The 26,849-nt window shown below is 40.4% G+C and overlaps 1 protein-coding gene across 3 annotated transcripts in view; it reads right to left on the reverse strand.

Moving 5' to 3' along the window:
• LGR5 (leucine rich repeat containing G protein-coupled receptor 5) overlaps positions 1–26,849 on the reverse strand; it is a gene marked incomplete at both ends in the record, with an annotated part of 118,979 nt that overhangs the window by 13,822 nt on the left and 78,308 nt on the right. The window contains 7 exons of one of the 3 annotated variants that reach the window (XM_084255012.1): positions 1,526–1,597; positions 1,734–1,802; positions 1,959–2,030; positions 4,618–4,689; positions 7,857–7,925; positions 10,693–10,764; positions 13,046–13,261. In XM_084255012.1, the coding sequence (XP_084111138.1) occupies positions 1,526–1,597; positions 1,734–1,802; positions 1,959–2,030; positions 4,618–4,689; positions 7,857–7,925; positions 10,693–10,764; positions 13,046–13,261 (642 nt within the window). The remainder of the gene's footprint in view (positions 1–1,525; positions 1,598–1,733; positions 1,803–1,958; positions 2,031–4,617; positions 4,690–7,856; positions 7,926–10,692; positions 10,765–13,045; positions 13,262–26,849) is intronic. The other 2 variants (XM_084255014.1, XM_084255013.1) reach the window with 2 other exon arrangements.

The raw sequence follows: 26,849 nt of genomic DNA on the forward strand, positions 1-26,849 counted from the left end.
GGAGGCAGATGCAATTTATTTTATTTTTTTTTTTTGGCAGATGCAATTTAAATACTAATTCCTTACTTATTAGTTACAGAATGTGAAACCCTAGTTATGTCATCATGAGGTAACTACCAAGCCAGTTTTCGCTAGAAATGAGGATAATTATACCTATTTTTGGTGAGATAGGTAGAATTTCAAGGTGACTCTAAAGACATCCACCTCCTGGTGTTGTACATACACTTTTTTCAGCTGAAACTGTATCTGAATTTGGTCTCTGCTACTTTCTTACTGTGTGATGACAAGTGTACTAAACTGCTCTTATTCTTAGTTTTCTCATCTGTATCTACACTTTATAGGATGATGTAGGATTGGCTTTGAATTCCCCTCCTTTATACATGAATGACGTACTCCAAGGCTGTCGTGGCATTATTGTACCCCAATATCACTGAGCAGCTGAGGTCTGAAGTCACACAGCAGGCCGGTGGGGGAGGAAGGCAGAATCACTGTGGTAGATACTTCTATTATTTTACTTAACATCTGTCGTACTGCTGTACTTCTGCTGCTAGGTAAAGCCTGTGGTGGACTCGAGGCATTCAGCTGCCGAGGATATCTGCTCTGTGAGAACAGAACTGTGGCCAGAGACTGAGGCCTTTCATTAGTTCGAACAATGTTCAAGAGGATGATAACAGGGCTGAGTGGGAATTAAAGGAGAGGACTGAAAATAGAAGGCCAAAATAAGGCTGTTCAAATACCTGTAAACTACCTTTCATAAGGCATAGGAAGGACAGAGGGAAAAAACCACAAGCCAACAGTAATAACACATGTGAACTCTTTCACTGTTATAGGAAATATTAGAATGTGACCCACAGCTCCACTGGAGAATGTTTGTTTGCCTTTATTAAGGTTTGGTTGAGGCTGACACCTAGTTTTTTTTTTTTTTTTTTTAAAGATCTATTTATTTATGCATATAAGAACTGGGGTATAAGCCAGAGGTGCAAGGATTGGGAGTGGGGGTGAGGGGATTCACCAGAGACAGAGAGGGGAGCAGAGCAGGCAGATTGACTGAAATGCACTGCTGAGGGGAGCAGAGGGTAAGTCAGGAGAGGTCTGCTGTGCTATGTGGGTTGCTCCTGGCCTGTGGGGGACTGAACTTGTGCTGTAGTAGCTGGCAGTAGCTTGATAGCACTGTCTTTAACCCCTGCACCATCAGGGAGGCCCCCACTTAGTTTTTTTTATTTTGGCATCCATTTTAGTTTTTGATCTATTATGTTATTTTTTATGTGCCCTACAAAGTCTTCGCAGGGGAATGAAATGATTTCTAAAAGGAAACAGGAACCAACTATATCTCTACTGGGAGGATATTTGGGACCTGAAATCAAAGGGTGCACTTCCATCATCGGCAAAGGAGGCCTGACCTCCTGGTGATCTGCAAGCAAAGCACTTTCTCCTTGTTTAAAGGATTATTGAAATAATGTCTGCCATTTCACCCCTTTATGGAAGCTGCCAGTTTACACAACATTATTGCCTCACTGATACGCACAGCACTTGAAGATTAGGTAACTGATCACAGACGGTTTGAGGAAGAGATGAGATCTGTGCTCCAGTTAAAGTCCTGTTGAAACACAAACCAAACATAATTCTTTATTCAGGCATCACACTGACATATTTTGATTCAAGCGCAATAAGTAGTCAGGCTCTCAGGGAAGTACATGTTTTGGGCAAAGTCCTGAGCCTACTCCAGTACTTACAGACTCTCCAGGCTTGCAGTTCCAGTTAAATCAGGAAATTCAGTTATTTGCGAGGCACCATTCAAAGTTCTAGAAAGAAGAGAACATTAATATTATTGGAAGAAGATTCTAGAAAGGGGTAACCTTTATGGCCATTTCCAAAGCATTTCAATTTAAAAATAGTCATTTGTTCTTTATGACAACCCTGTAAGAAAGAGAGTTCTTATAAGGAACATAAGAACTTACAGTGTTCTTAATTCAGGTAAATGTTGAAAAGCAGATTTTCCAACAAGCTGGATGGGATTGTCATAGAAATGTCTGAAAAAAAAATCCAAACTCAAATGTCTTAGTATAAAACTAGAATGACAAAAGAATGCCTGTTAACAATTTCAACAAATGCATCAAATGTATTTATATAATTTTGCTTATACTATCTTATATAACACTCACTACTACTTGGTTTTAGGTGAAACATATATACATTATGAATTTTCACGAAGAAATCCACACTATAGAAATCCAAGAAAATCTTACAGCAAGGCAGATATGAGTGATGGTTACTAAGGAGTCAGTTCAGTCAGTCAGGTCATTCACCTGTTTTTCTTCCTCTGTCTCTATTCATTGATTGGCAAAACTTGAAAGGGGAACTCTGCTGAAACTTTTCTCAAAGGTAACCCAAGGACCCAGCTCATTGAACCCAAAACCTCATCAAAATGACTTCAGTAAGGGGCCTCCCTGGTGGCGCAAGGGGTTAAGCACAGCACTGTAAAGAAATCCACACCCTCTACAGAATGAGGGAGCTGCCTATATGGCATAGCAGACCTCTCCTGTCTAGCTTGCTGCACTCCTCAGCAGTGTATTTCAGTCTGCCTGTTCTGCTCCCCACTCTGTCTCTAGTGAATTCTCTCACCCCCCTCACACACCTCTGGCCTCTACCCCAGTTCTTGTATGCATAAATAAATACATCTTAAAAAAATGACTTCAGTAAGGATACACCATTTAATAGATTTAACAGATAATTTGGAATCTTTGTTTCACAGCAAGAGAGTGACAACATTCATTCTGTGCTGCAGGTGATGACTGGGCTAGTGGTGAGGCAAGGAGAGGAGCGATTGGTGAAAATCTAGAGGTTACTGCTAGCAGAGGGCTGGTGACAGGGGGCTGGTGACAGTGGGGATGAAAAGAAATTTTAGGGTGGAGACTAAAGAATTAAAATGAGGACTCTGTAGTCAATGGAACATAGGAAACACAGAAACTGGGAATCAGGAACCATGGATGGGGGTGGCAGTGACAAGACAGAACAGAGGCAGAAGCAAGTCAGTTTCATGGAGAAAATGGACAACACCAGCAAATACTGGATTGACGAGCTAGTAAATTTTTGGAGCTGTTATTCCTCCCTCAGAGTTATTAGCATATCAAAAGAGCAATTAAGAAAACCAGTCCAGTGACTGCAAGGAGAAAGAGCAAATGCAAAGCAATTTGCCAATCTTTTAATGTGTAAATACTCTCTAATGAGGACTAATATTTATTGGCAATAAACTTTAAAATCCTAAGTTTGCCAACATATTGTCAGAACTTTTCAGAAATGATGAATGGTTTTTCTTTTTCAGTTGTCAGGACTCCAACTCATTTGTGACAAAAGCTACAAGGTTCCAGAAAGCTTCTAAGTCAAATTGACACAGGACACAAGAAGTGCCTCTAGAGTCATGCTGAATAATTGTCATTTTTTTTTAAGATTTATTTATTTATGCATACAAGAGCTGGGGTGCGGGCCAGGGGCGCAGAGAGGTCTGAGGATCCACCAGAGACAGAGTGGGGAGCAGAACAGGCAGATGGACTAAAATATACTGCTGAGGGGAGCAGTGGGCAAGAGAGGAGAGGTACGCTGCGCCATGTGTGTCACCTCCCTGGCCACGGATTGAACTCGTGCTGCAGACGGCTTCATAGTGCTGAGACTTAACCACTTGTGCCACCAGGGAGGCCCCAGTTGCCCTTCTTTCTTCCATATTTGAGACACTTTACCCATGATCTCAGACCAATACTATGCTTCCCACCTAACAGTAGCTTGAAATTAAGAGTTGACCTAATGTTTACATATTTTCATCTTCCTATATATCTATATGGGACTGATCTCCTGTCTGTGCAAAATGTGAAACATGAAATTCGTTATACTTTAGTTTAAATCTATTTTGGGTTTTTATGGCATATAAAAAACTGATGGACCTTTCCAGAGTTATATCCTAGTTTGTGTAAGTGTGACTCAATACTTCGGCTCAGTAATGATGATTATGAAGACTCAGCCTGTCTCCTACCTCTTACCATTATTTCAGGCTGGAGTCTTCCTGCAGAGGACCCCTGTGTGTTTGTATGTATGTATCTTTCTGCATCACTGAGCTATAACTGACAGTATTTATAAGATACACATGCTACTGTAGACAAATACTACTGATATACCTCGTATTCATTGTGCAAGTATTCCCCTATCTAGTTAATTAACACATCCATTACTTCATGTATTTACTTTTCTTTTTTTTGGGTGAGAACATTGACTATAATAATCTATTCTTCTAGTATAGTTAAGTTTAAGTTATCAATGACTGAGTGACTATGTGACATAGATATTGACACCCTAAAAATCAGTTTTGTTCCTCAAAAAGATCATTGTGAAGTGAGGCAAGGCTTCTGAAGATATCAAGTATAATCCTAAGAGAAAGAACCTTTTCTGTTATAACCGCATTAGGTTAATACCTAGTAAAACATCTCCTATATATTTCCTTGTGAAACTTCTTACAGTGACTGAGACAAAATTCAGGGAAATTTAGAACATTCATTTTTAAAAGTACAATACATGGTACAAGTCAGGATAGAAAAAAATAATAAAAAATAATAGAATATAGCCACTTACATTGTAATAAGAGAAGGATTGCCTACAAATGCTTTTTCAGGTATTGACTTAATATTGTTGCTGTGAAATCCTCTAGAAAGAGAGAAACATAATTTACAGAAAATAATGTGTGCAGAAAAATTATCTAGTAGCCTTCTCTCCTACCCCCACAGGCAATAACCAGCACCTTTGGTAACTAAAGGACAAGGTTTAATTTCCCTATGCATACTGGGACTAACATGTCCTCACTTATTTCTAGGAGAAAAAAAAAATCACAACCTGCTATCTTGAAAGAGGAGTACGGGATCTGAAAATAATCGTTGTGTTTTATGGAAACTTACAATCTAATGGTATAAGCAGAAATTCCTCTTTTAATATCTAGCACCATCACCTAACAATATGAGACAGCAGGGACTCTTTTGGGGAGAAATTATAATCATTCCTCCTGACCCCCGTGAAGCTCAGAGAAGAGAAATTGACTTAAACTGCAATGAAGCAGAATTAAATAATCTCCTTATGGGAACAAAATTTCCCGAGTTGATGGAAGCTGTCCCAGCTCAATGAGTCTGTAATAAGGAACTGACTCATCTGTTGGTGCTAACGTGGTAGGAATGGGAGAGGGGCAAATCAGGATCTTTGGATCCTATGTGGGCCTGTAGCTGCTTGAAGTGAAGGGCACCTGACCACACACAATGATGAGTTAAGACAGGTGGGGTCTCCTGAGGCAGAACCAATCGCCTCAAGGCTATTTCTTATGAACTGCCGTTGCTGTTCACCTCCTATAGTTGTATGTCTTACTTCCACCTGCCAGGAGAATAAAGCATGGTGTTTATTTTCCTTTCTAACATTCTTTACATAGGTTAATCATCTTTTGGGTACAAAGAAAAGTTAATGAAATTATAATATATACAAAACAATAGATGCAACCTACTAGCTGAACGTTAGTTTTACTTTAGTAAAATCATGTTTTTGTTAGGCACATAGTACTCATTCAGTTCTAGAAGACTTCGACAATCTAGGAAAGTTTGTACTTAGAAATTCTCAACAAACAACTGAATTTCATTACAGTTCGGCTATAAATCTATAAAGTATACAAATGACAGGAGAATATAGCTCAGGAAAAGAGTATGGCTTAGAGAAATATGTGTATTTTAAAAATATATATTGACCATTTATGAATACATATTGGATATAGATAAATTTATACTGAAAAATATATATGTGACTTTAAATGAGTTTTGCTCCTCAAACATCTACTTGAGTGTTAGTGAGGATAAAGGAACAGGTATTCTTACCCCTGTGGTGGGAATATAAATTGATGAAGGCAATTCCCAGTATTAAAATTAAAAGTGTAATTCTTCCCAATTATATTTATGTGTTTTTAAAAAATTCACAAGGCATTATAGAATGCTTTGAGGGATAGTCTAGATTGTAGGCATATACTTTCTCACCTCCATTGAGAATATAAATTATAAATACCCGTATGTACAGATACACACGAGACATAAAGTACAAACACTCATATGTACAGATACACACAAGAAGGAGTAAATGTGTATATGGAGGGAAAAATTATAATTTGCAAATGATGTTACACATACCCTAGGAAAAAACTTGGATAGTCAAAAATATTCAATTATTAATACAAATGAAAAAAATTACATGACATTTTTAGATTTAACCATTAACAATTAATATTAATTACAAAGATAGATGGTAGTTTTATTGTTCCTTTAAAGCTGAAAAAATTAAAAAAATACATTACAGAAATCCATTATAAACTAAAAAAATTATCTGATTTTTGCTGATGACAGAATCCAGCAAAATATACTTGAAGTGTATTTAGCCATTATCTAGAATGAACTTTAGAATGAACATCCTTAGTGAACTTTGTAAATTTTCTAGCAAGTCATTATGAGCAACAATCACACATATTTTATTTCATATATATTTTTTTTTAAAGATTTATTTTTATTTATTTATACAAGCACTGGGTACAGTCAGAAGCGCGGGAGGGTGAGAGAATCCACCAGAGCCAGAGCGGGGAGCAGAGCAGGCAGAAGGACTGAAGTACACTGCTGAGGGGAGCAGCGGGCAGCAGGAGAGGTCTGTGCGCCATGCGGGACCCTCCTCCGGTGGCCGGGGAGCAGCCGGGGATCGAACTGGCGCTGCAGAGGCTGCGGGCAGCTTCGCAACCCAGCGCTCAACCGCTGCGCCACCGGGGAGGCCCTATTTCATATATTTTTATTTTTTTATTTTTTATTTTTTTATTTTATTTTTAATTTATTTATTTATTTATTTATTTATAGAGGCATGTTTATTTATTTATTTATTTGTTTGTTTGTTTTGTTTATACAAGCACTGGGTACAGTCAGAAGCGCGGGAGGGTGAGAGAATTCACCAGAGCCAGAGCGGGGAGCAGAGCAGGCAGAAGGACCGAAGTACACTGCTGAGGGGAACAGCGGGCGGCAGGAGAGGTCTGCGCACCATGTGGGACCCTCCTCCGGTGGCCGGGGAGCAGCTGGGGATCGAACCGGCGCCGTAGAGGCCGCGGGCAGCTTCGCAACACAGCGCTCAACCGCTGCGCCACCAGGGAGGCCCTATTTCATATATTTTAAAAAAGATTTATTTTTTTTATTTATGCATACAAGAGCTAGAGTGTAGGCCAGAGGTGTGGGGGGTGAGAGGATTCACCATAAACAGAGTGAGGAGCAGAAGAGGCCAAACCACTGAAGTACACTGCTGAGGGGAGCAGAGGCGAGACAGGAGAGGTCTGCTGTGCCATATGGGTAGCTCCCTGGCTGGGGAGGGAACTCATGCTGCAGTAGCTGGTGATAGCTTGATAGTGCTGAGATGTTAACTCCTGTGCCACTAGGGAGGCCCCCCCCCACATATTTTATTTTTTTTAATTTTTAATTTAAAAAAATTTTATTCAAAGATTTTATTTATTTATTTACACAAGAACTGGGGTACAGGCCAGATGCACAGGAGGGTGAGAGGATTCACCAGGGACAGAGTGGGGAACAGAACAGACAGACAACCAAAATACACAGCTGAGGGGAGCAGCAAGCAGGACAGGAGAGGTCTGCCGCGCCATGTGGGACCCTCGCTGGCCGGGATTGAACCAGCACTGCAGAGGCTACGGACAGCTTCACAGCGCTGCGCTCAACCGCCTGCGCCACCAGGGGAGGCCCCACACATATTTTAAAATAAAGTCACAAAGAATAGAATCTGTCATTAAATTTGTCCTGAATACTTACAGTTCTTTCAGGTTAGAGAGTGTCCTGATTGCAGTAGGGAACTCATCAAGGTTATTGTAATTTAAATCTCTGGAAAAAAGTAAGGACTAGTTTCAGTTTTGAGTAAAAATTCCCATTTGTTACAAGGAAAGTTAACATCCTATTCCAATGGACCAGTGACACTGATGGAAATGCTCATTCTTTCTCTTTATGGAAAGAGATTTTCTTAGCTTGCTAACCACCATCATCCCACAAGCATCTGCATTAAAAATGGTCCTGAGACTACTACATACCATAAATTTCAGAGTCAGGTTCAATATCTTCGGGGACATTTAGAAAAGGACAGGGACCAGCAGCACCATTAATGCCCTATTAGGAGGGACCCAGCCAGGAGCTGACTGCTTGCCCAGCTGGTCCTTCACCCAAACTTGTCCCACTAAGTCGCCAGCTCAAATGTGCACTCCCTGGGGCTCCTGAGCCCCACCCCTTTTCTTGTTTCCTCTTTTACCCGATGACATTTCTCCTTGTTTTTCAGCATCATGAAGAGATGCTTTGTCCCTGACGCCTGTACAGTGCCCTAGTCACTCCCAGCCTGAGCTCCTGGATGACAACCTGCTTCAGAGAGGTTTATGTGGTGCAGGGTACTCTCAGGAAGGGCATCAGGTCTAGAATTTCCTCAGGGTCACAAATAATGATTCAGATCTGCTGTATGTTTTCCTTGGTCTGTGAGGCAAAGCTCTGTATTAGCCTTCACACAGAGAGATTGAATGGCCAAACGACCTCAAACCATTAATTTCTCTATCTGCTATGACATAAATGGCTTTTCATTCCATTCCTCACAAGTGCGCTTTATAGACTTACTCCACCTTATATCTACATCTTCATATGAAAAAGTAATTGCCTCCTGGTCTCTGGGAATGGCAGATTTCCCAGATGACACAGAAAAGCCTTTTGGTCAGGCAATCAGATGTGGTTAGATCTTCCTCTGTGGAGAGAATTGCTATTTAATTTTAAGAGAGAGATAATTTGACTGAGTTAGACATGAATCAAGATTCCTACTTGTCTGGCACAAACCATCCTTAAGCTATACTGCAGGCAGGAAACTCATGTCTTTTGTGACATAAATTTTCTTCCTGTTTGTAAATCTCTCCAGATGCTCTGTTTTGATTAAACGAGGATTGGGCCCTTATAAATTACTTGGATTTCTAGCGAGGGAAAAGGAAGAGGTTGGGAACAACCAATTTACTGATCCTCTGTAGCCCTGGGCAAGGTGAGGGGAGGCGAGGGGCAAAGAGACTCACATGAATTTGTCCTGAAATGTTTGACTCTATGGTATTTATGTGCAATCCTGTGTCCTTACCCCAAACATAGGCAGTGGGGGGAAGAAAGACTATTTATGGAAATACTTATCAAAGCCCATCTTATTTTTTGTTCCTGTTGTGTTGAAAAGGACTGGAAGGTGCTTTCCATTGCTAAGATCCCCAGTCCAGTCCTGTGCAGATAAGGGAGAAGTTCTAATTTTCCCTAGCAGCTGACAGGAACTATAGTCTTGTCTGCACAAGTTCATCTGTAGCATCTCCTTATACGGATGATTCTTTCCTTCTAAGAGGAAACGCACAGTGACTTCAAGTAACCCTAGAAGGAGAGCTGTCAGTGCTCATCAATCTCAGGAAGACCACCAACAGATGGTCCACCAGGAAATTAGTGGACCCAGACCTAGTTGGAGGCTAAGTTGACCACAAATTACTAAGTTTTGTGTGCACAGGAATAATGGACGCCAGGGCCATAGGGGAGGTGATCCTTGGTTATCCCTTCTGCAGTCAGGGTAGAGCCAGCTGGTGAATTCAGCTGGTACTTTGGCTTACTGCACTTGAGTATCAAAAACAAGGGAGTGGTGTTGGTAGTGGTTGGGGGGAGGGGTCAGTTGGAGCCACCCTCCTCTTCCAGCACACATGGGACCATGACTCACTGCCTGAGCCCTGGTCTCATAATACTTCTCTCACTTCACAGGACAATGACATGCAGCTCCTCCCTGGGAAAAGGCTGAACCTTGGTGTGGCCTACGAGAACCGTTCGTACAGAGACTGGGAGAGGCTCTAGGCTGTGGTCAGCTGACTGGACTCTATATTTATTATAGGTCCCAATTCAGAGCTGAACTTTTGACCCATTCTTTGGAAGTGGTATGTAATAGGTAAGCATGGATTTCAAAGTCAAATTACAGAAACGAAGCAAATTCTGGTTATGGTACTGAATAGATATATCATGTTGGTAAAATAACTTCATCAGAGCCTAAAATGGAAGAGCTGCTCTCACACAGAGTTTGTAAAGGTAAATTGAAACCATGTATACCAAATGCTCAGTGCAATATTTGACAATAGATATATTTAATAAATGGTAGCTATTACATGTCTTAGTTGTTTGAATTGCTTTCATGAACCTTTGCTGTTTGCTAATGAGATGGCTGTTCATCTCAGATTTGATCCTTGGGTATTTGCCTGCTCTCTATCCTCTCATTTAGTGGGGAGGACCAGACTCATGAATAGTGAGCCTGAGGGACAATATAGGGTTGATCTTTGACAAATACACATTCTTAACCAAACAGTCACTGCTCAATAGCAAACATCTCATTTAGTTTATAATTATACTAATTTATCACTTGTTAGATTAAAACAAAATCTCATTTTTATTGTTTAGCTATGGTGTGTGTGTGTATAAGATAAAGCGACTGTAAGTACCTGTTTTAAGCTCAGACGATTAACCAAACCAAACAACAAGTCTGACATTAAGGCTATTTTGATTCCTTCAGAATACTCATGAAAACACTGAAAAAAGGGAAACAAATAAAAGGTCAACTCACAAAGTCTCTAGGCTGTGGAGTCCATCAAAGCTTTTCTTTCCCAGGGAGTGGATTCTATTGTTATGGAGATGCCTGCAGGAGAATGGTACAGACACAGCGATGAAGGCACCCACACATAGAAACTTAGGCATTACTTTTTTAAAAAAAAGATTTATTTATTTATGCATACAAGAGCTGGGGTACAGGCCAGAGATGTGGGGGATGAGGATTCACCAGAGACAGAATGGGGAACAGGACAGGCAGAATGACTGAAATCCACTGCTGAAAGGAGCAGTGGGCGAGACAGGAGAGGTCTGCTGTACCATGTGGTTTCTCCCTGGCTGGCCGGGGATCGAACTCGTGCTGCAGAGGCTGTGGATTCCTTCATAGTGCAGTGCTTAACCCCTTGCGCCACCAGGGAGGCCAGGCATGACATTTTGATTGCTTAAGGCCAGAGAAACTTATACTAAAGAACCTACTAATTGTATATAAGAAATTCTTTGCTTAATATTTTTTTTTTTTAAGGCTAGCTTCATTCTTACCACAGGTGATTCTATACCATAGACTTTAATAAGTGCTCATAGTTTTACCATTTGGGTTGAGATGTCAGAGAGTATAATAATATGAGCAACATGACTGACAAAAGTAAATTCAGGTTGTTCGGCATGGCTGTGGGATGCAGGATGTTCAAGAGAGATACTGACCATTATTGACCAATGGAAGATGGAAGGACGGTACAAACATTTTCTATGGAAGCCGATGGTTTCCAATGACTACATTCCCAGGGTGTGTGCCCAGATTAACGGGAAATTACATTTCAGCCACAGAGTGGTGATCAGATTTTTCAACTACCAAGGAAATCAACTATCTCAACACAGCATTGTGTATATAATTATCATCTTTGGCTCAATGATAAGTCAGTGAGGTCAGGGCCACTGAGGACAGCTGTGTGCAGAACTAAAAACTGGGCCAAATCCCAAAGGGATTTTGGGAAAATGGACATGAGGACAAGGGTGAAAAGATGAGGTAGAGCTCTGTAATTCCATTCCCTCTTATGGAGGAGAGAAGTAAAACACCCACCCAGCCTCTGGTGGGTCTGCAGCAGCATCTTTGTATGTGAAATTCAGGATACAAATTTGTGAATAGCACCAAAAATATCTTACCCTTCCAGACTAAAGTTTTTATTCCAATACACGTTTTATTAGTTTCAATGTGAGATTTACTGAGCATCTTGTACATGCAACACATGGGGAAAAGAGATGTGGGGAACCTAAAAAGGTGGGTAAGATGCTGACCAGCCCTAGAGGAAGATATAGTACAATGCAAGATACAGACACATATAGTCTGCCATCTAAAGACATTGGGTGGAATCGTAAAATGCAGCACTGGGTTGAGGGGTGAAAGGGAATAACACTAAAGAAGTTTCTCTCATTGTTTCTACCCAAATTGATCTTTTAGCCTTTAGAGCACTGCTATTTTCCTGTTCACCATTGATGACTTACGTGTGGGGTATATTGTTGCACTCTTCAAGAAGACTAATTATTTCTTTTTTTGTTTTTAAATATTCATTTATGCACATAAGAACTGGGGTACAGGCCAGAGGCGTGGAGGTAAGAGGATTCACCAGAGAAAGAGCGGGGAACAGAACAGGTGGACTGACTGAAACGCATTGCTGAGGGGAGCAGCGGGCAAGATAGGAGAGGTCTGCTGCGCCATGTGGGTAGCTCCCTGGCTGGGGATGGAACTCATGCTGTAGTGGCTGTGGATAGCTCCATAGGTTGTGTTTTAACCCCTTGTGCCACCAGGGAGGCCTAAGACTGATTAATTCTTAAATAATCACGTTGACTTGATTCTTGAGAATCACGTTGACTTGCTAATATAATGAAATCTAGACCTATTTGGGGAAAAAGCCATATAAATACTTAGCTCCCATCAAGTGTTCACTTTGGCTTCTCTTACCTTGGCAGGGGTTCAAGATGTACTTGTTAAATAATAAGAGGGCATATTTCAATTTGACCTGATTTATGAATGATTAGAAATGTGGTATTTTTATTAACTTGGGTCACTGTGTTCATTGTACATTTGGGTGATCACTTGCATGGTGAACAATGAGCTCCTCTAAGACAGAGGGCGTATTTTATTATCTTTGAATGCCCAGCAATGCTTGGCACTCAGCAGGTGCTTGATAAATGTTGTTTAATTCTTTTATACAATTAGAACATTTATGAGTCATTTTGGGGAGGGCTTCAAGGAGGTTTCCTCCCCAAAATTTTCTTATTCAAGGTTTGAAGGGCCAGTCCTTTAAGACCAAGGTCTTACAGTGAGGTTAGAAACTGTTAAAAGAGACAGAGAAAAAAAAATCGATAAAACTTACAGAACCACCAAGCTGGAGAGGTTTCCAAAGGCATAGTCTGGTATGTGGTGGATTTTGTTCAGGGCCAAGGTCATGGCCTGCAATGCTGATAAACTTCTGAAAGCCTGGACAGGGATTTCTGTTAAAGCATTGTCATCCAGCCACAAATGCCGCAGGGAATGCAGGCCGCTGAGACAGTCAGGGGGTACGTAGCTGATGTGGTTGGCATCCAGACGCCTGGGGAAGAAAGCAAGCAAGAATGGAAATTGGAAAAGAGCAAATGAAACCCAGGCAGAAGATGAGTTTTGCAGGAAAAGCCTCAATGAGCTGACTGAAAAGAGTGAAACAGGGCCTGGGGTCCTCAGGATCCCTGAATATCTAGAGCACTTTGCTCTCCTCCTAGGTGCTGCTTCTCAGTCATGAACAGAACCTTTGCTTCTTGAGTCCTCTTGGCTGTCAGATTCCATGTGCTGTGATTCTCTTTTATTGCTTTTTTTTTTTTTTTAAAGTTTCATCCATTTATGCATACAAGAGCTGGGGTACAGGCCAGAGGCGTGGGGGGTAAGAGAATTCACCAGAGACAGAGTGGGGAACAGAACGGACAGACTAACTGAAATACACTGCCGAGGCGAGCAGCAGGTGAGTCAGGAGAGGTCTGCCACGTCATGTGGGTAGCTCCCCAGCTGGGAATTGAACTCATGCTGCAGAGCTTCATAGGTTGTGTCTCAACCCCTTGCGCCACCAGGGAGGCCCTGTGATTCTCTTTTAGACTTGTAGGTACCAAGCACGAAGGTGACCTCCCCTGAGGGGGAAAGTTTTAGAGTGATGATCTTTCAGCTTTCTTCTCTGACACCAGGGGTGCGACACCCTCTCTTCATCCTGTCACTCCTTTCTCTGGCCTTTGAACACACTGAACATACTAATGAATTAGTTTGTTCATTAAGCTCTGGGAAAAGCCAATTTCAGTGTCTGAAAGAGACTGAGTCATTTTGAAAGTCTGGGAGCAGCGAGTCATTTTCTTAGCACAGTGCTGAAAACCTTGAAATCTCTGGCTTTCTTGCTTGTCCTACCAATTGCATCAGGCTGATGTTCTGTTTTTCCTGACATTTAAAATGAACAATAAAATTAACAGCTTTCCCAGTTATTGTTTCCTTTTTCCACGCAGATTTTTTTTTTTTTTTTTTAATGGGGAAATACATCTAAAAATAGGTCTGGTTAGTAAGCTGTTGCAGTTTCAGAGCCAGCAGAGGGAGTGCAATACATTTCTTTTCCCCCACTCCAACATAAACAGGGTCAATAAGACAAAGCCATTGCTTTTTTTTTTTTGAAGTCACTGAACACAGACTGATTAAAATTTTCTGTAACGTCTGTGGATGACAGGACGACCACTCCACTGTGCTTCCACCAGCCTCCTCATTTCCCCCAAGTCGGTGCTTAAGCTCACACATTTCTTTGCATTTTCAAAGCTTGGGTTAAGGGGACAAAAAAAGGAAGTGTTGCATTTTAAGCAGTCCATGTATTAGGAAGGATTAGAAAATCACGAGTGGATTTTGGAAAATGTTTTAGGAAGCTTTTCAGACTAAACAGAAGCAGGAAGCACACCAGGATCACAAAATAATCCCTTGCCAACCAAATTTACACAATTTAGAGATAGACTTCTCTGAGATAGGGTGCTAATCTCTTTGACAAACTGTCTCCTCACTTTAGGTATATGTGTCACTCTCCTCTGGCTCCTACTTTTCCTGACTGGATGGGAAGAAGGGATATCTTCAAAGCCCTGGGCCAAGTTTGGATCCTATTGGAGAAAAGGTCACTTGGAACAAATTTTAAAGAGTTCAGAGTCATAACCCACTCACAATTAAATTTCCAGTAGAACAACTATCATTGTAGGCAGCAGACACACAGCTTCCAAATACCTCAAGGTTCTGTCAACAAATGGAGCTGGAAATGTTTAGCAAACTCAACACAGTCTTCCTCCCTTCCCCAGCAGCAACATGCTCAACCTATGTTCAAATAAAGTATAATTTCACCAGGGGATGAGGAGCTGATTGTTTTTGTTTGACTAGAAAGAAAGCACATATGCAACTGCTCCTTAACGATGGCACTGATTAAAGAATGAAGACTTTATTTAAACAATGTGAGCTTCTGCATTTAGTCGACATGTGTCTGATGATTGCCAGTTGCTCATACATCAAAACTACAAGTGGCTTCTAAGAATCCTGAAAACGACACCTCTTAAAGTTCAGCGCCCACTTTGGGGTATACCTACAGAAAAGACTCCATCAGCATCCAGTTAGAGGCTTGTCTCCCTCATTATTTAGGTTCCTACTACTAAAGTTTTTGCTCTATCTTGAAGGAAACCGGCTTCAGTTCTCAGTCGTAATAAGTTCATTTTTTTCTGGACAGATGTCTCCAATGAATCACCTCCCTCCCCCTGAAAAAAAGAATGTAATCTGGTCTTGGACCTGTATCTTAGAGTGATTCGCTCTCTGAAACAACATGAGTATACAGGGCAATTTTTCAATCGTAATACTCTCTGGCTTTCTTGCTTGTCCTACCAATTGCATCAGGCTGATATTCTGTTTTTCCTGACATTTAAAATGAACAATAAAATTAACAGCTTTCCCAGTTATTGTTTCCTTTTCCACACAGATTTTTTAATCAGGTATCTTGAGTGCAGTGTTAAAATATCTCTCTGCCTAAACAGTTTCTTCATACAAGAAGCTTCCCATGAATAAGATTCTTTCTAAATTAAGTATTTGGAAGTCTGTGTTCCCTGGCCTCGGTGGCCCAAACCTACTTCAGAGAGTGGAATCTTGTTCACACTCAAAGGCATTATCTGATCGGATCTTAACAGAAGATCCCAAGGCTAACCTGAGTACGGCATTCATTACCCAGCCACTCATACAGGTGGTTTCTACAGAACAAGGTTAAGACTGTGGACAAAGCAGCTGGCAGGGCACAAGTTGTGCCTATTCAGTGAGTAAACAAAGAGCTCATATTATGTCAAGCTGGTCGTTTAGGGCAGCTGGACATTTTCTATTCACAAGCTTGGAAAATGCAATATCTAAGCCATGGACAGAGAGAAAAACATCACTACATAATATATGAAAACATAAAGTGCTATCCGAAGCAACAAATAACTATATTTTTATATAGCTCCACTTGTGTTTCTTTGTTATTTTTATTTCATGCAAGTTGCAAAGGATGTGTGTAGGCAGCTCATTATCTGTGAATTAGTGCAGAGATTTGGGATGAGAAGTCTTGGGTTCAGGTCATATAGTAGCTGTGCAATCATGGCCAAAGCAGTAGACCTCAGCTCTCGCATCTGTGAAATGGGGATAACACCTCTCTATCTTATGTGGTTGTTTTATGCTTAAAGGAAACATGCTTAAATTATACAATAAGGTTTTGAAAACTATAAAGCACCTTAATGATTCTAAATTATTATCATTTGAAGCTGGCTCAGCGTTTGTAGTTTTGTCTTTGGACCATTGAAACCATTCAGAAAGAAAAAGGTAAACTAGGGTTAAAATGAGTTGCTAGGTTGTCAGTGAATTTCAGTTCTGAGATATGCAGACTACTTTCTTCATCCCTCAGAACAGAAATAAAGAGGTGTCTGCAATTAGTTATTTTTCAGCTTTCAGGATGATTGGGGTGTGCGTTTGACAAAGGGGCAGGAGTTTTGTTCATTATCGAATATATATCTTTATTCTGAAGGCAAAGGAGCAGGATGACAGGTGATAGATGGTGCTTTCTCAGAGAAAATTCCTAGCAATGATCTTGGCATTTAAGCTTCATCAATAATGTAAAACAGGCAGCACAAAATCTGCATGCAGTTAAGTGTAGCAATGAGAGTGGCCTCACCTTCTTTCAGATAAATAAAACCCCTTAATTATGATACTGAAATGTAACCTGAAAAGTAATCTTATTATGGGAAAGGGTACCCATTTTGTGCTCCCCATATCACTTACATTTTATAGCAAAATGATACATACATCAAATTTTACCCTCCTTCCAATGTCATCTATAATCACTTACATAATGGGATATGGCAAGCTTAAAAATTTATTTATTTAATTGTTTAATAGTTTTTTTTTAAAAAAAGATTTATTTATTTATTTATTTATTTATTTATTTATACAAGCACTGGGTACAGTCAGAAGCGTGGGAGGGTGAGAGAATTTGCCAGAGCCAGAGCAGGCAGAAAAACAGGCAGATGGCAGCAGGAGAGGTCTGCGCGCCATGTGGGACCCTCACCCGGTGGCCAGGGATCAAACCAGCGCTGCAGAGGCTGGTTTAAAAATTTAAATTAAAAATTTAAATTAAGATTCTGCCACTCATTTACTTATGAAATTTGGGGGAATATCAGTTAATTTCTCTGAGGGTCAATTTTCATATCTGCCAAGCAGGGTCACAATTCACCAGAGAATTGCTGTGGGAATTAAGTAAGAAAATTATGTAAAAGAGTTGTACAGTAAAGAACTTTTCTACAAATGCTAGGCTTTATTATTCGAGGTAAGTTTTTACACTTAGGATATATTATCAATCCACTTACCAACCCCACCTCCTTTAAAACTTTCTGTCATTTTTTTCTTAAAGGTTCTTAATCACTTATTTCATATCTTTCTACAGGATACTGTCTTGTTTTTTGGTCAAATGGGCTGGCAAGGCAGCTGAGTCTCTATTCACTGCATCCCTTACTGTGTATATTTAATGGCTACCCTGCACATTTTGATTAGTATTATCAGAAGGCTTCCATTACAGAAAAAGAGGCAAATATCTTGTGTTATGCCAGCAAAGATACAAAACTGCCCAATAGGTTAATGAGCATGACTGAGGAAAGTTATGACATCATCATCATCATCAGCTTAAGAACAGAATTTTCACTAAGCATGCGTCTTTAAGGGCTACAATGAACGAGAAATGGATTTGTCACAACTTTTGGGCATATGTTGAAATAACTCCTCTGCGGGAGGACTTGAGTTTGGAGGGTTCCAAATTTGCCAAAGAGATTTTGCTGAACAAACTTCTTGGCCAAGGGCACAATCTCAAAGGGGCCTTGGGTTGTCTCTCCTCCTCACTGGGACCTGGTCATGACCATCCAGTTCTCCTGACAGACTTCCATAACACTGAGTGCCCAAGGTGAGTGTCTGGAGTGTGGTAACTTTGCTCCCAGAAGGTTTCTGGGTTACTTACCTATGAGAATCATCCCACCCTCTCTCAAACAATAAGATCTCCATAAGAATGTTCTTTGGGTGGGGTTGTATTGCTTCCTGACTGGACACCCTTAGAATAGATGTGTCATGGAAAGGTCGCTCTGATAACAGAAGGCACTGGTGGGAAAGAAAATGACTAAGGCAGTTACCAGCAGAGTGTCTAACACAAGAATGCAAAGGGAGAGGAAGGATCTGACAGGAAGGATATTAGATGAGTATGCCCAACAGAATGTGGTGATTTGTCAGATGTGGCCAGAGGGGGAAGCATGGATGCTATGGACTCAATGGACTCAATGTTTCAGCCTGGGCACCTTACCTTGGGCACTCAGTGTTATGGAAATCTGTCGGGAGAACTGGATGGTCATGACCAGGTCCCAGGGAGGAGCAGAGACAACCCAAGTTCCCTTTGAGATTGTTACCTTGGCCATTATGCAACAGCAGGGATGAATGTTGTTGCCCCATGTATCGTAAACTAAAAATAAAACAGAACTGCCTGTTCACTGTGAGTGCAGTTCTGTAACATCAATGCATCCTATAGAATGAAGGGAAGAGGTAAAAAGAAATCAATCTTTATGTCAGACAATGGCAAGAAAATGAACTTTTCTTGTCATTGTCTAAAGATTTTCCTAATGTCTTCATGCATAAAAGGTTAATTGTACAATTTTTCTTTTTCCAAAAGAAACCTTTTGTGGAGTCAGCTCCACACCCCTGAAAGGAATTTTTGATTTATAAATGGCATTATTGTAAGGATTAGAAAATCTATGCGCTCAGTCTGGCTATTGTTCCAGAAAATGGTCCTTTATGTACATCGTGTATATAATAACTTGCCACTGTATCACACAAACGTGATCTTTGTTTGAGAATGTTTTTGACGAGCCATTAACTATAAAGAAGAAAGCGTTAGTTAAAAGATAAGCCATTGATCTTGACTAATTCCTTATCTGAGATGACCGTAATAATGTCAATTATTAACATGGATGACTCAAGGAGAAAAACAAGTCAAAGGTGTGAAGAAAGTTGCAGCTGCGGGTATAATACAGCTGAGGGGGGTTCTTTCAAAAAAGAGAATTACAAAACAGGAAATTTCCATGACTGACATTGTTATTTTTCACTTGGGTGAGCATTTTTCATCTTAAGTTTTAAAGAACTGACCTACTGTTTTATACATATATATGTATCTTTTGTGGAACCATTTTGTAAAATTCACAAATAGTTGAAGGATGGCAGTGATTTAATTTATAAAATTATGTATACATTTATACAGCTATATATTTAGAAATATATTTTAAAGTCTACTTAATACTAAGTGGCTCAGTTTCTCAGAGGTCACCACTGACTTTTATAACAGGGAGATTATCTACAGCCAAAATAACAAGAGCATTAACTTCTTCAGTTTCATTTTTCTCCCTAGAAAACAAAGACCTTCTTTTTGGCGGGGGGGCCATTATTCTCCCAGGTACCACCAAAGTTTGAAATCTGGGGGTCATTTTCGAATCTTCCATTGCCTTCCAGCCAATCTCTCACCAGGTTCTCTCCGTTTATCTTCATCTCCTAGACTCTCCATTTCCACTGTCTAGTTAAGTCTCTTATCTCTTCACACCTGCATTACTGCAACAGCCTCTTAGCTGGTACTTTTGCCTTTGATCTCTTATCTCTTCAATTAATCCTGTGCGCTGCTGCCAGATTAATCTCCCTAAGACCAGGCACTATGTGAGCAATCCACAGTTCTTCCCCATGACCATCCTTTCAGACCCAAACTTCCCATTCTGATCTTCAAAGGTCCCCAACCACCTTATCTTCCCAAACTCTTATTTCTGTGTCCTAGTCAAATTCCTTTCCTAGCTCCTTCCCACAGTACTACTGTGTCTTGTATTCAATGATCATCCTTACCTCTTGCCTTTATAAATCTCATCAATCTCCTAAGAGTAATATTATGGTTCTCTCTTGAACGGTACTCTTAAAGTGGGGCGTCCTCAGCTAAGACAATGGGAAAACTAAATCTTGCATACAGCCCAACCCCAAAATTCATGAAGGAAGCACCAGGGTCAGGGTCTAACCCTTGTCTCAGGAGGAGCAGGTACGTAAAAGGCACGATACAGAGAGAAGAGTTTGCAGCTGGGGAGGTCATTGAATGCAGCTATGGTCAAGCTGGAGATGCTGGATGATGATCCTGAGCTTCGGTTTAGAAACTCACTTAGAGGTTTCAGTTAAGTTCCGTATTTCTTAAGTGTATTCTTTGCCTATGTACTCACCAGATATCCGGCGGTAAACCAGGCAGACACAGTCCCAACCTTTATGGAGTGTAATTTCTAAAGGACAGTCAGACCATCAGATACTTTCAATGAGGTGTTAGGTGAAGGGAAATGCATGGTAGGAGGATCTAACCTAAATTTTACTATTCTTTGTGATCCAGACCTGGATTTAACCTGGATTTAAACTGTCTGTGTGACATCTTTACTTAGTTGTTCCTCCTCAAACACACATGTTCAAGACCAAACTCACTACTTTTGAGGGAGACAAGATAATGTGGTGGTAAAATGGGTGGATTTTGGAGGCAGTAAGGCAAGCACTATTATCTCAGACTCTCTTCTAATCTGACTCCGCTACAAGTATGTGACCTTGAGAAAATCAATTAACCGCTCAACTTTTTGCTTTCTCCTCCCGAAGGAAAGGATAATCTCAGTTACTACCTCTTGAAGTTGCTATGAGGTAAAAGGAGTGCAGATAAAAGTGACTAATAAACACAGCACTGCTGCTTTTATAAACAAGGTTGTTAAGTCAGTTTCACATTCTGATTTTGTTCTTGCAACCTATTGCTTTTTATGTGTCTTTTCACAATTTGCCACACACCTGTTCCATCCTGAAAAGGGGGAAACATGATGTGATGTTGTGCTTTTCCTTAGTCATGCCTTTAACTTCTCCAAAAACTTAACCTACTTTCCAAAGTTAATCTTCATTTTACATCACAAGGCTAAAAAAGTCATTTTACTTCTCCTTCCATAACATCCATGTTCTCTTTTAGTTCTTCCTCTATCTGCTATGACTTTCCTGTATGTGATTTATCATGGTACTAGCAGATAATCTGATGCAAGAGAATCTTTGATGCATAGAGTTTGAATCAAGTAGTCACATTTTTTCATGTATAATGCTGAGGGACATGCTCTATTTTGAGCTCACTCTTCTTGTAAACATTGTGTAGAAAGGGCTTTGCTTCTAAAAATAATTTTCTCCTAATGTTTTAATTGGGAGGTGTGTACCAGGCAAAACTCCTCCTAAGAACACACTGGATGCTGGTTCTCTGAAATGAACTCTTAAATTGCAATAGACAACCCTTGACCTCTAGAACTTCTAAGTCCATCTCCAGCTGATAAGCTGCTATGTTGCACTGGTGTCAAAAACCAAAACACATCAAAACCATGGTGCATTTTTATTGTGTAGGCTTGTAATTTCCTTTTCTGGAGACTATTTTAGTGGAAGAAATAATGTCATTAATACTAAAATCATTGTTTTTTTAACCTCTTTAATCCTTTAATCTTACCCACTTAGTTACCTCACTTTGCTTTCTTTTTGTCTGCTTACACCTCATTGTCTGCTGTTCCTTCCTTCCCATTCTATAGCCTCATCTGAAACCCAGTAGGCTCTTGGCTATTAATGGGAGAAAACTGCTGCTGGTTCTAGGCTTGCTTTACTTTCTACTCAGTGCTGTGAGCCTCACTCTCTCTGAATTCTTCCTCCTCACTTACTCCCTTGCTTATGCTTTGTATTCTCTATTATCAGCAAAACCCTCCTATGGAGCATATATACCTATATGCTATATGCTATATGCACCTATATGCTAACTTCCTATATGAAGTTACTGATGTGATCAAGTTCACAGGGTCCAGAGGTGGGCTCTACATCCCTCAAACTGATATCATAGGTAAACTGCATGGCAGACTGTGTTCTAAACAGGTATCACATTTTCCTTGTTTATTTTTTTTAAGATTTTATTTATTTTTGCATAGAAGAACTGGGGTGTAGGCCAGAGGTGTGTGTATGGGGGAAGGGGTGAGAGGATTCACCAGAGACAGAATTGGGAGCAGAATAGGCAGATCTACTGAAATATAATGCTGAGGAGAGCAGTGGGTGAGACAGGAGAGGTCTGCTGTGCCATGTGGGTCAGCTCCCTGGTCAGGATTGAATTCAGGCTGTAGGAGTGATAGCGCTGAGACTTATCCCCTAGACCACCAGGACGGCCCCTTCTTTGGGTTTTAAATTATAGTCCTTGGTGTGATGCATTTGTAGAGGTTTAAACCTAGACCCCAAAAGCAGATATAATGATGTAAGCCAACTTTACCTCAATAAGCATAATTTGAAAATAAAATAAAATACAGTCTTGTACTCTGAGGATGAATATTAGCAAAATCGAAGAATAGAGACAAAGATATGCCTAATTATCCACTCATTTTTTTATTTATCCACCCATTTTCTTTTAGTGATTGTGCATATTCCACAATTAACTTCACTAGTGCAGACTTAGAATGAAAACCAACATGTGTTAAATCATGCCCTGGTTAACTGGACAAGCATGAAAATGTCATTCTCTGATCACAGTGAAAGTAACTAATGTTACATGTTTGAACATCATTAATGATGATCAACAATGAAGCAATGATTTTTTTCATAGATCAATTTCTTAACTATTAATACAAAATCGTGAGGCTATAGGAGGGTTAAGTTCTTCATTTCCATCAAATCACTGTAATCTGACTCTAGTCCTCAAATGACTACAATGCCAAAAGTTTCTTGGTGAAATACAACTCACTGTGAATTCTGATTACATTTCCTATTCCCTTCCAAAAAACAGAAAGGAAATTCAGTTATATTTGATTACATTAGAAAAAATCCAATTGGTGTCTGGGCAGTCATTACTCCCTGTTGTACAAGGGGAGACTCTGGGCTACTACGCTCTGGCATGTGGCTGTTTCCTACTCTTTAGCCCAGCAACTTGTCAGCATCAGGAGAGAGTTAGAAAAGGACACAAGCGTACCTATGTGTTTGCATTATGACCAAGGCAAATTATCTTTTGTTTATGTGGAATAAATGGAAAATTACATCCCTTGAAACATGAGTCCTATTTGTTTCTTCCTTTTGGTACTATTGCCAGTTCCAATATATTAAGTTTCTTAAATTTTATTCATTGAAGTCTAGTCTGTATGGGTGGAACAAAGTACACCAATGATCTACTTCTTAATTTCTAGCTCTTAATCATTTTTGATTTGTATACCGCTTTGTTAGGTCATGGAACACTGAATATTTAAATTTTTCCAATGGGGCTTCCCTGGTGGCGCAAGGGGTTAAGTCGCAGCACTATAAAGCTATCTATAGCCACTGTAGCATCGAGTTCGATCCCCAGCCAGGGAGGTGTCCTACATGGTGCAGCAGACCGCTCCTGACTCACCTGCTGCTCCCCTCAGCAGTGGATTTCAGTCAATCCACCTGTTCTGCTCCCCACTCTATCTGGTAAATCCTCTCACCCCAGAACCTTTGTCCTGTATCTCAGTTCTTATGTGCATAAATAAATAAATCTTAAAAAAATAAATTTCACACATGCATTGTGCATGCAAACCACCTGAGGATTGTGTGAAATGAAGCTTCTGATTAATAAGATGGAGATGAGACCCAAGTATCTGTGTATCTCAGGATCTGCTGAGGCTGCTGGTCCAGGGATGCATTTGAAATTCGGAGTGAAACAGCCTGTGGCCTCCTACATTTGTCTGCCCCAGATTGTCAATGGAATAAGACAGAGGTATTTCAATGAAACACAAACAAATCAATCCCTGACTTTTTTTTCCCCACATTCTAAACACATTATTAGTTGTACCAGAATGCAAAATAAGAATTTTGTTATTATTTCAGGTTTTAAAAGAGCTCAGGAGAGTATTTTGCAGATCATCTGAAGGAGTGCTATAGGACGTTAGTTTTCACAATCTTCCCTTGAAGAAGCCCTTGACTACATAATCAAACCATTTAGATGGTATCATTGCTTGGGTTCCTACCTCAGAGATTTTGATTTTAATTGATTTGGGGTACAGCCTAGGTCTGGGGTTCCCTAGGTGTCTTCTTTGCCTAGAAAGTTGAGAAGCTACTTCTTAGAAGTTCCAGAGGGTGATGCATTCATAACCCCTGGGGCATGCAGGGTGCTTCTTAGAGAGTGAATGTCTAATACAAGGAAAATAATGAAATTTGAAAGTTGAGCGAATTCAATAGAAAAAAAGGGGAACCATTAGAAAAATGGCTAATCAAAGGTCTAAGCGTGGACTAACCCAAGAAGAGCTGGGTAGCAGAAGGGTGTTCTCCCAGATGTTGACAGTGAAGATGAAAAGTCGCACTTTCTTCATTATTCTTATTGACACAGAAGAAACACAGAGGCTGAAGGCATGGAAGGTGAAAGGAGACTGGATAAGGAATGCTTGTAATGGCCATAGAGTCAAAACTAATTTTTAAATTTTCAAAGTGTTTAAAGGAAGCAGGAGGAAGACTTTAAACACTTTGGGACAAAAGTAAAGCTTTAAAGAGGCCCAAACCTCAAAACTAGGGAGGGGCTCTTTTGTCTGTCTGGTGAATGGTGAAGACTATGTTTATTTTACTTTATTTTATTTTTTGCCTAATCTTACTTTTTATATCAAAGCAGCACAAAATGGTAAATGAGAAAAAGTGGTATAGCAGTATGTATACAACATCCAACACTTCCCACGGGGGTGCTCCATGGGAAGGGACCCCCGAGAAACACAATTGCATAATCAGCCCATATGATCCACCCAGGGGCCAAGTATCTAGCCAGATGCCTCAATTTGGATGTCAAACTGGAGAGTGTCATACTGAAGAGTTAACCCTTGGCTTTTTCACAGGGAACATACACGTACAAGGTTTCAAATGTAATTGTTTTTGAGAACCAGAAACCAAACGCAAAAGACACCTGGTGAACAGTAAATAACTAGACGGTAAGAAACTAAATCTGAACACCTTTATCAGAGAGGCACCACCCAGCTTGAGTGAACAAAAGATTCATGGTTTTCTCTTTCTCAAAGAGTTCACTTCTGTGTGTTTTCTGTTTGTGATCTTCTTTCAGCTGATAGTGGCTTTTGGTTACACACGCTTATCCTTCTATCTTGTGCCTGCCTCACAGCTGTTTACAGTTCTTATTGGCTACTGCTATTATCTCACTTTCAATTCAGTCACTAGGCCCTGTGTCCTTATACAGACATCCTAACTGGAGAGGGTTTTGCTTCTCTGGACGCTTCCTACTTCTTCCCTTCAGGAAAGGCTTGTGCAGCAAAGGGGGAGAGATACTGGGATGTCATTAAGGAGCTCCTGGAAACACCACAGACCTCTCCCATGCCACAAAGGGGCCCTTGTGGGCTTGTTTATCTATAGGCTGGTGAAAACCTAGGAAGTCGCTTTGTGTGGCTGTAGTCAAAAGCTTAAAATGATCTCAAGCACAGATTTGCTTTCATTAAAAAAAAAAAAAAAAGAGATCAAAGGAAGAAAGTATCATCCCCAAATCTCACATTCTTCCTTCTCTTGTGTCACCTCAGTAAAAGGCATTAAGCAAACTATAGGTCATTATTTACTGATAGATTCTTTAATGATTTTCAACTGAGGTCTGCAATGTTTATTTGTCTTTTAAAAATACATTTATCTCCCTCATCATTCTGGACAAGAACCCAGTATTTTGTTTGGCAGAGGACCTCAGTTTAAGTAAGATGAGAGCACACAGCACACACACATGTACATACTGGAAATCATGTGCTATATGAACACTTACACATTCTGACAAGATGAGAAGTGTTGATGGAGTTCTCGTGGTCGTCTTGTCAAATAAACACTGTGAACGGTTGCTTGTAACCCAAGCTCCAAAGTCTCTAGCTGGTAAGAATTTTTTTTTGAGCAATAAATAACTAAATTTTTGTTTATTTAGACATTACAACTAAGCGGAGGGTAGAAATTCCTGGTGGAAAAGTTGTGGATTCAGAGTAGAGAACACTCATGCCACAACTGTTGTATATTTGTGTTTTTGTATGGGTTGCGCATGGTGTGTTAATCTGTGATGTAAGTGTGTGTATCTATAGTATTGTGAATATGTTTATGTGTCTGTGTGTGATGTGTGAATCGAGTCATATATGTGAATGTGTGTGGGACTGAATATATTTGCTTGTCTGTTTGTGGTGACAGAGAAGCGCTTGGTTTTTAGATCTGCACAGTAAGACTTTAAGATACACCTTTAGGGCCCCCCTGGTTGCATAGGGGTTAAGTGTCAGCGCTATCAAGCTAGATCACTAGCCACTGTGGCATAAGTTCGATTCCTGGCCAGGGAGCTGACCCACATATGGCGCAGAAGACCTTTCCTGTCTCACCCACTGCTCCCCTCAGCAGTGCTTTCGGTCTGTCTGCCTGTTTTGTTCCCCACTCTGTCTCTGGTGAACCCTCTCACTTCCCTGCACCTCTGGCCTACACCCCAGTTTTTGCATACATAAATAAATAAAATAAATCTTTAAAAAAATAAGATACACCTTTAGATCTTAGACTACTGATCAAGGATTCCTGGTGTACACACAGAACTAAAA

The sequence above is a fragment of the Talpa europaea genome (assembly GCF_964194135.1).
Source record: "Talpa europaea genome assembly, chromosome: 15".
NCBI classification, from domain to species: Eukaryota; Metazoa; Chordata; class Mammalia; order Eulipotyphla; family Talpidae; genus Talpa; species Talpa europaea.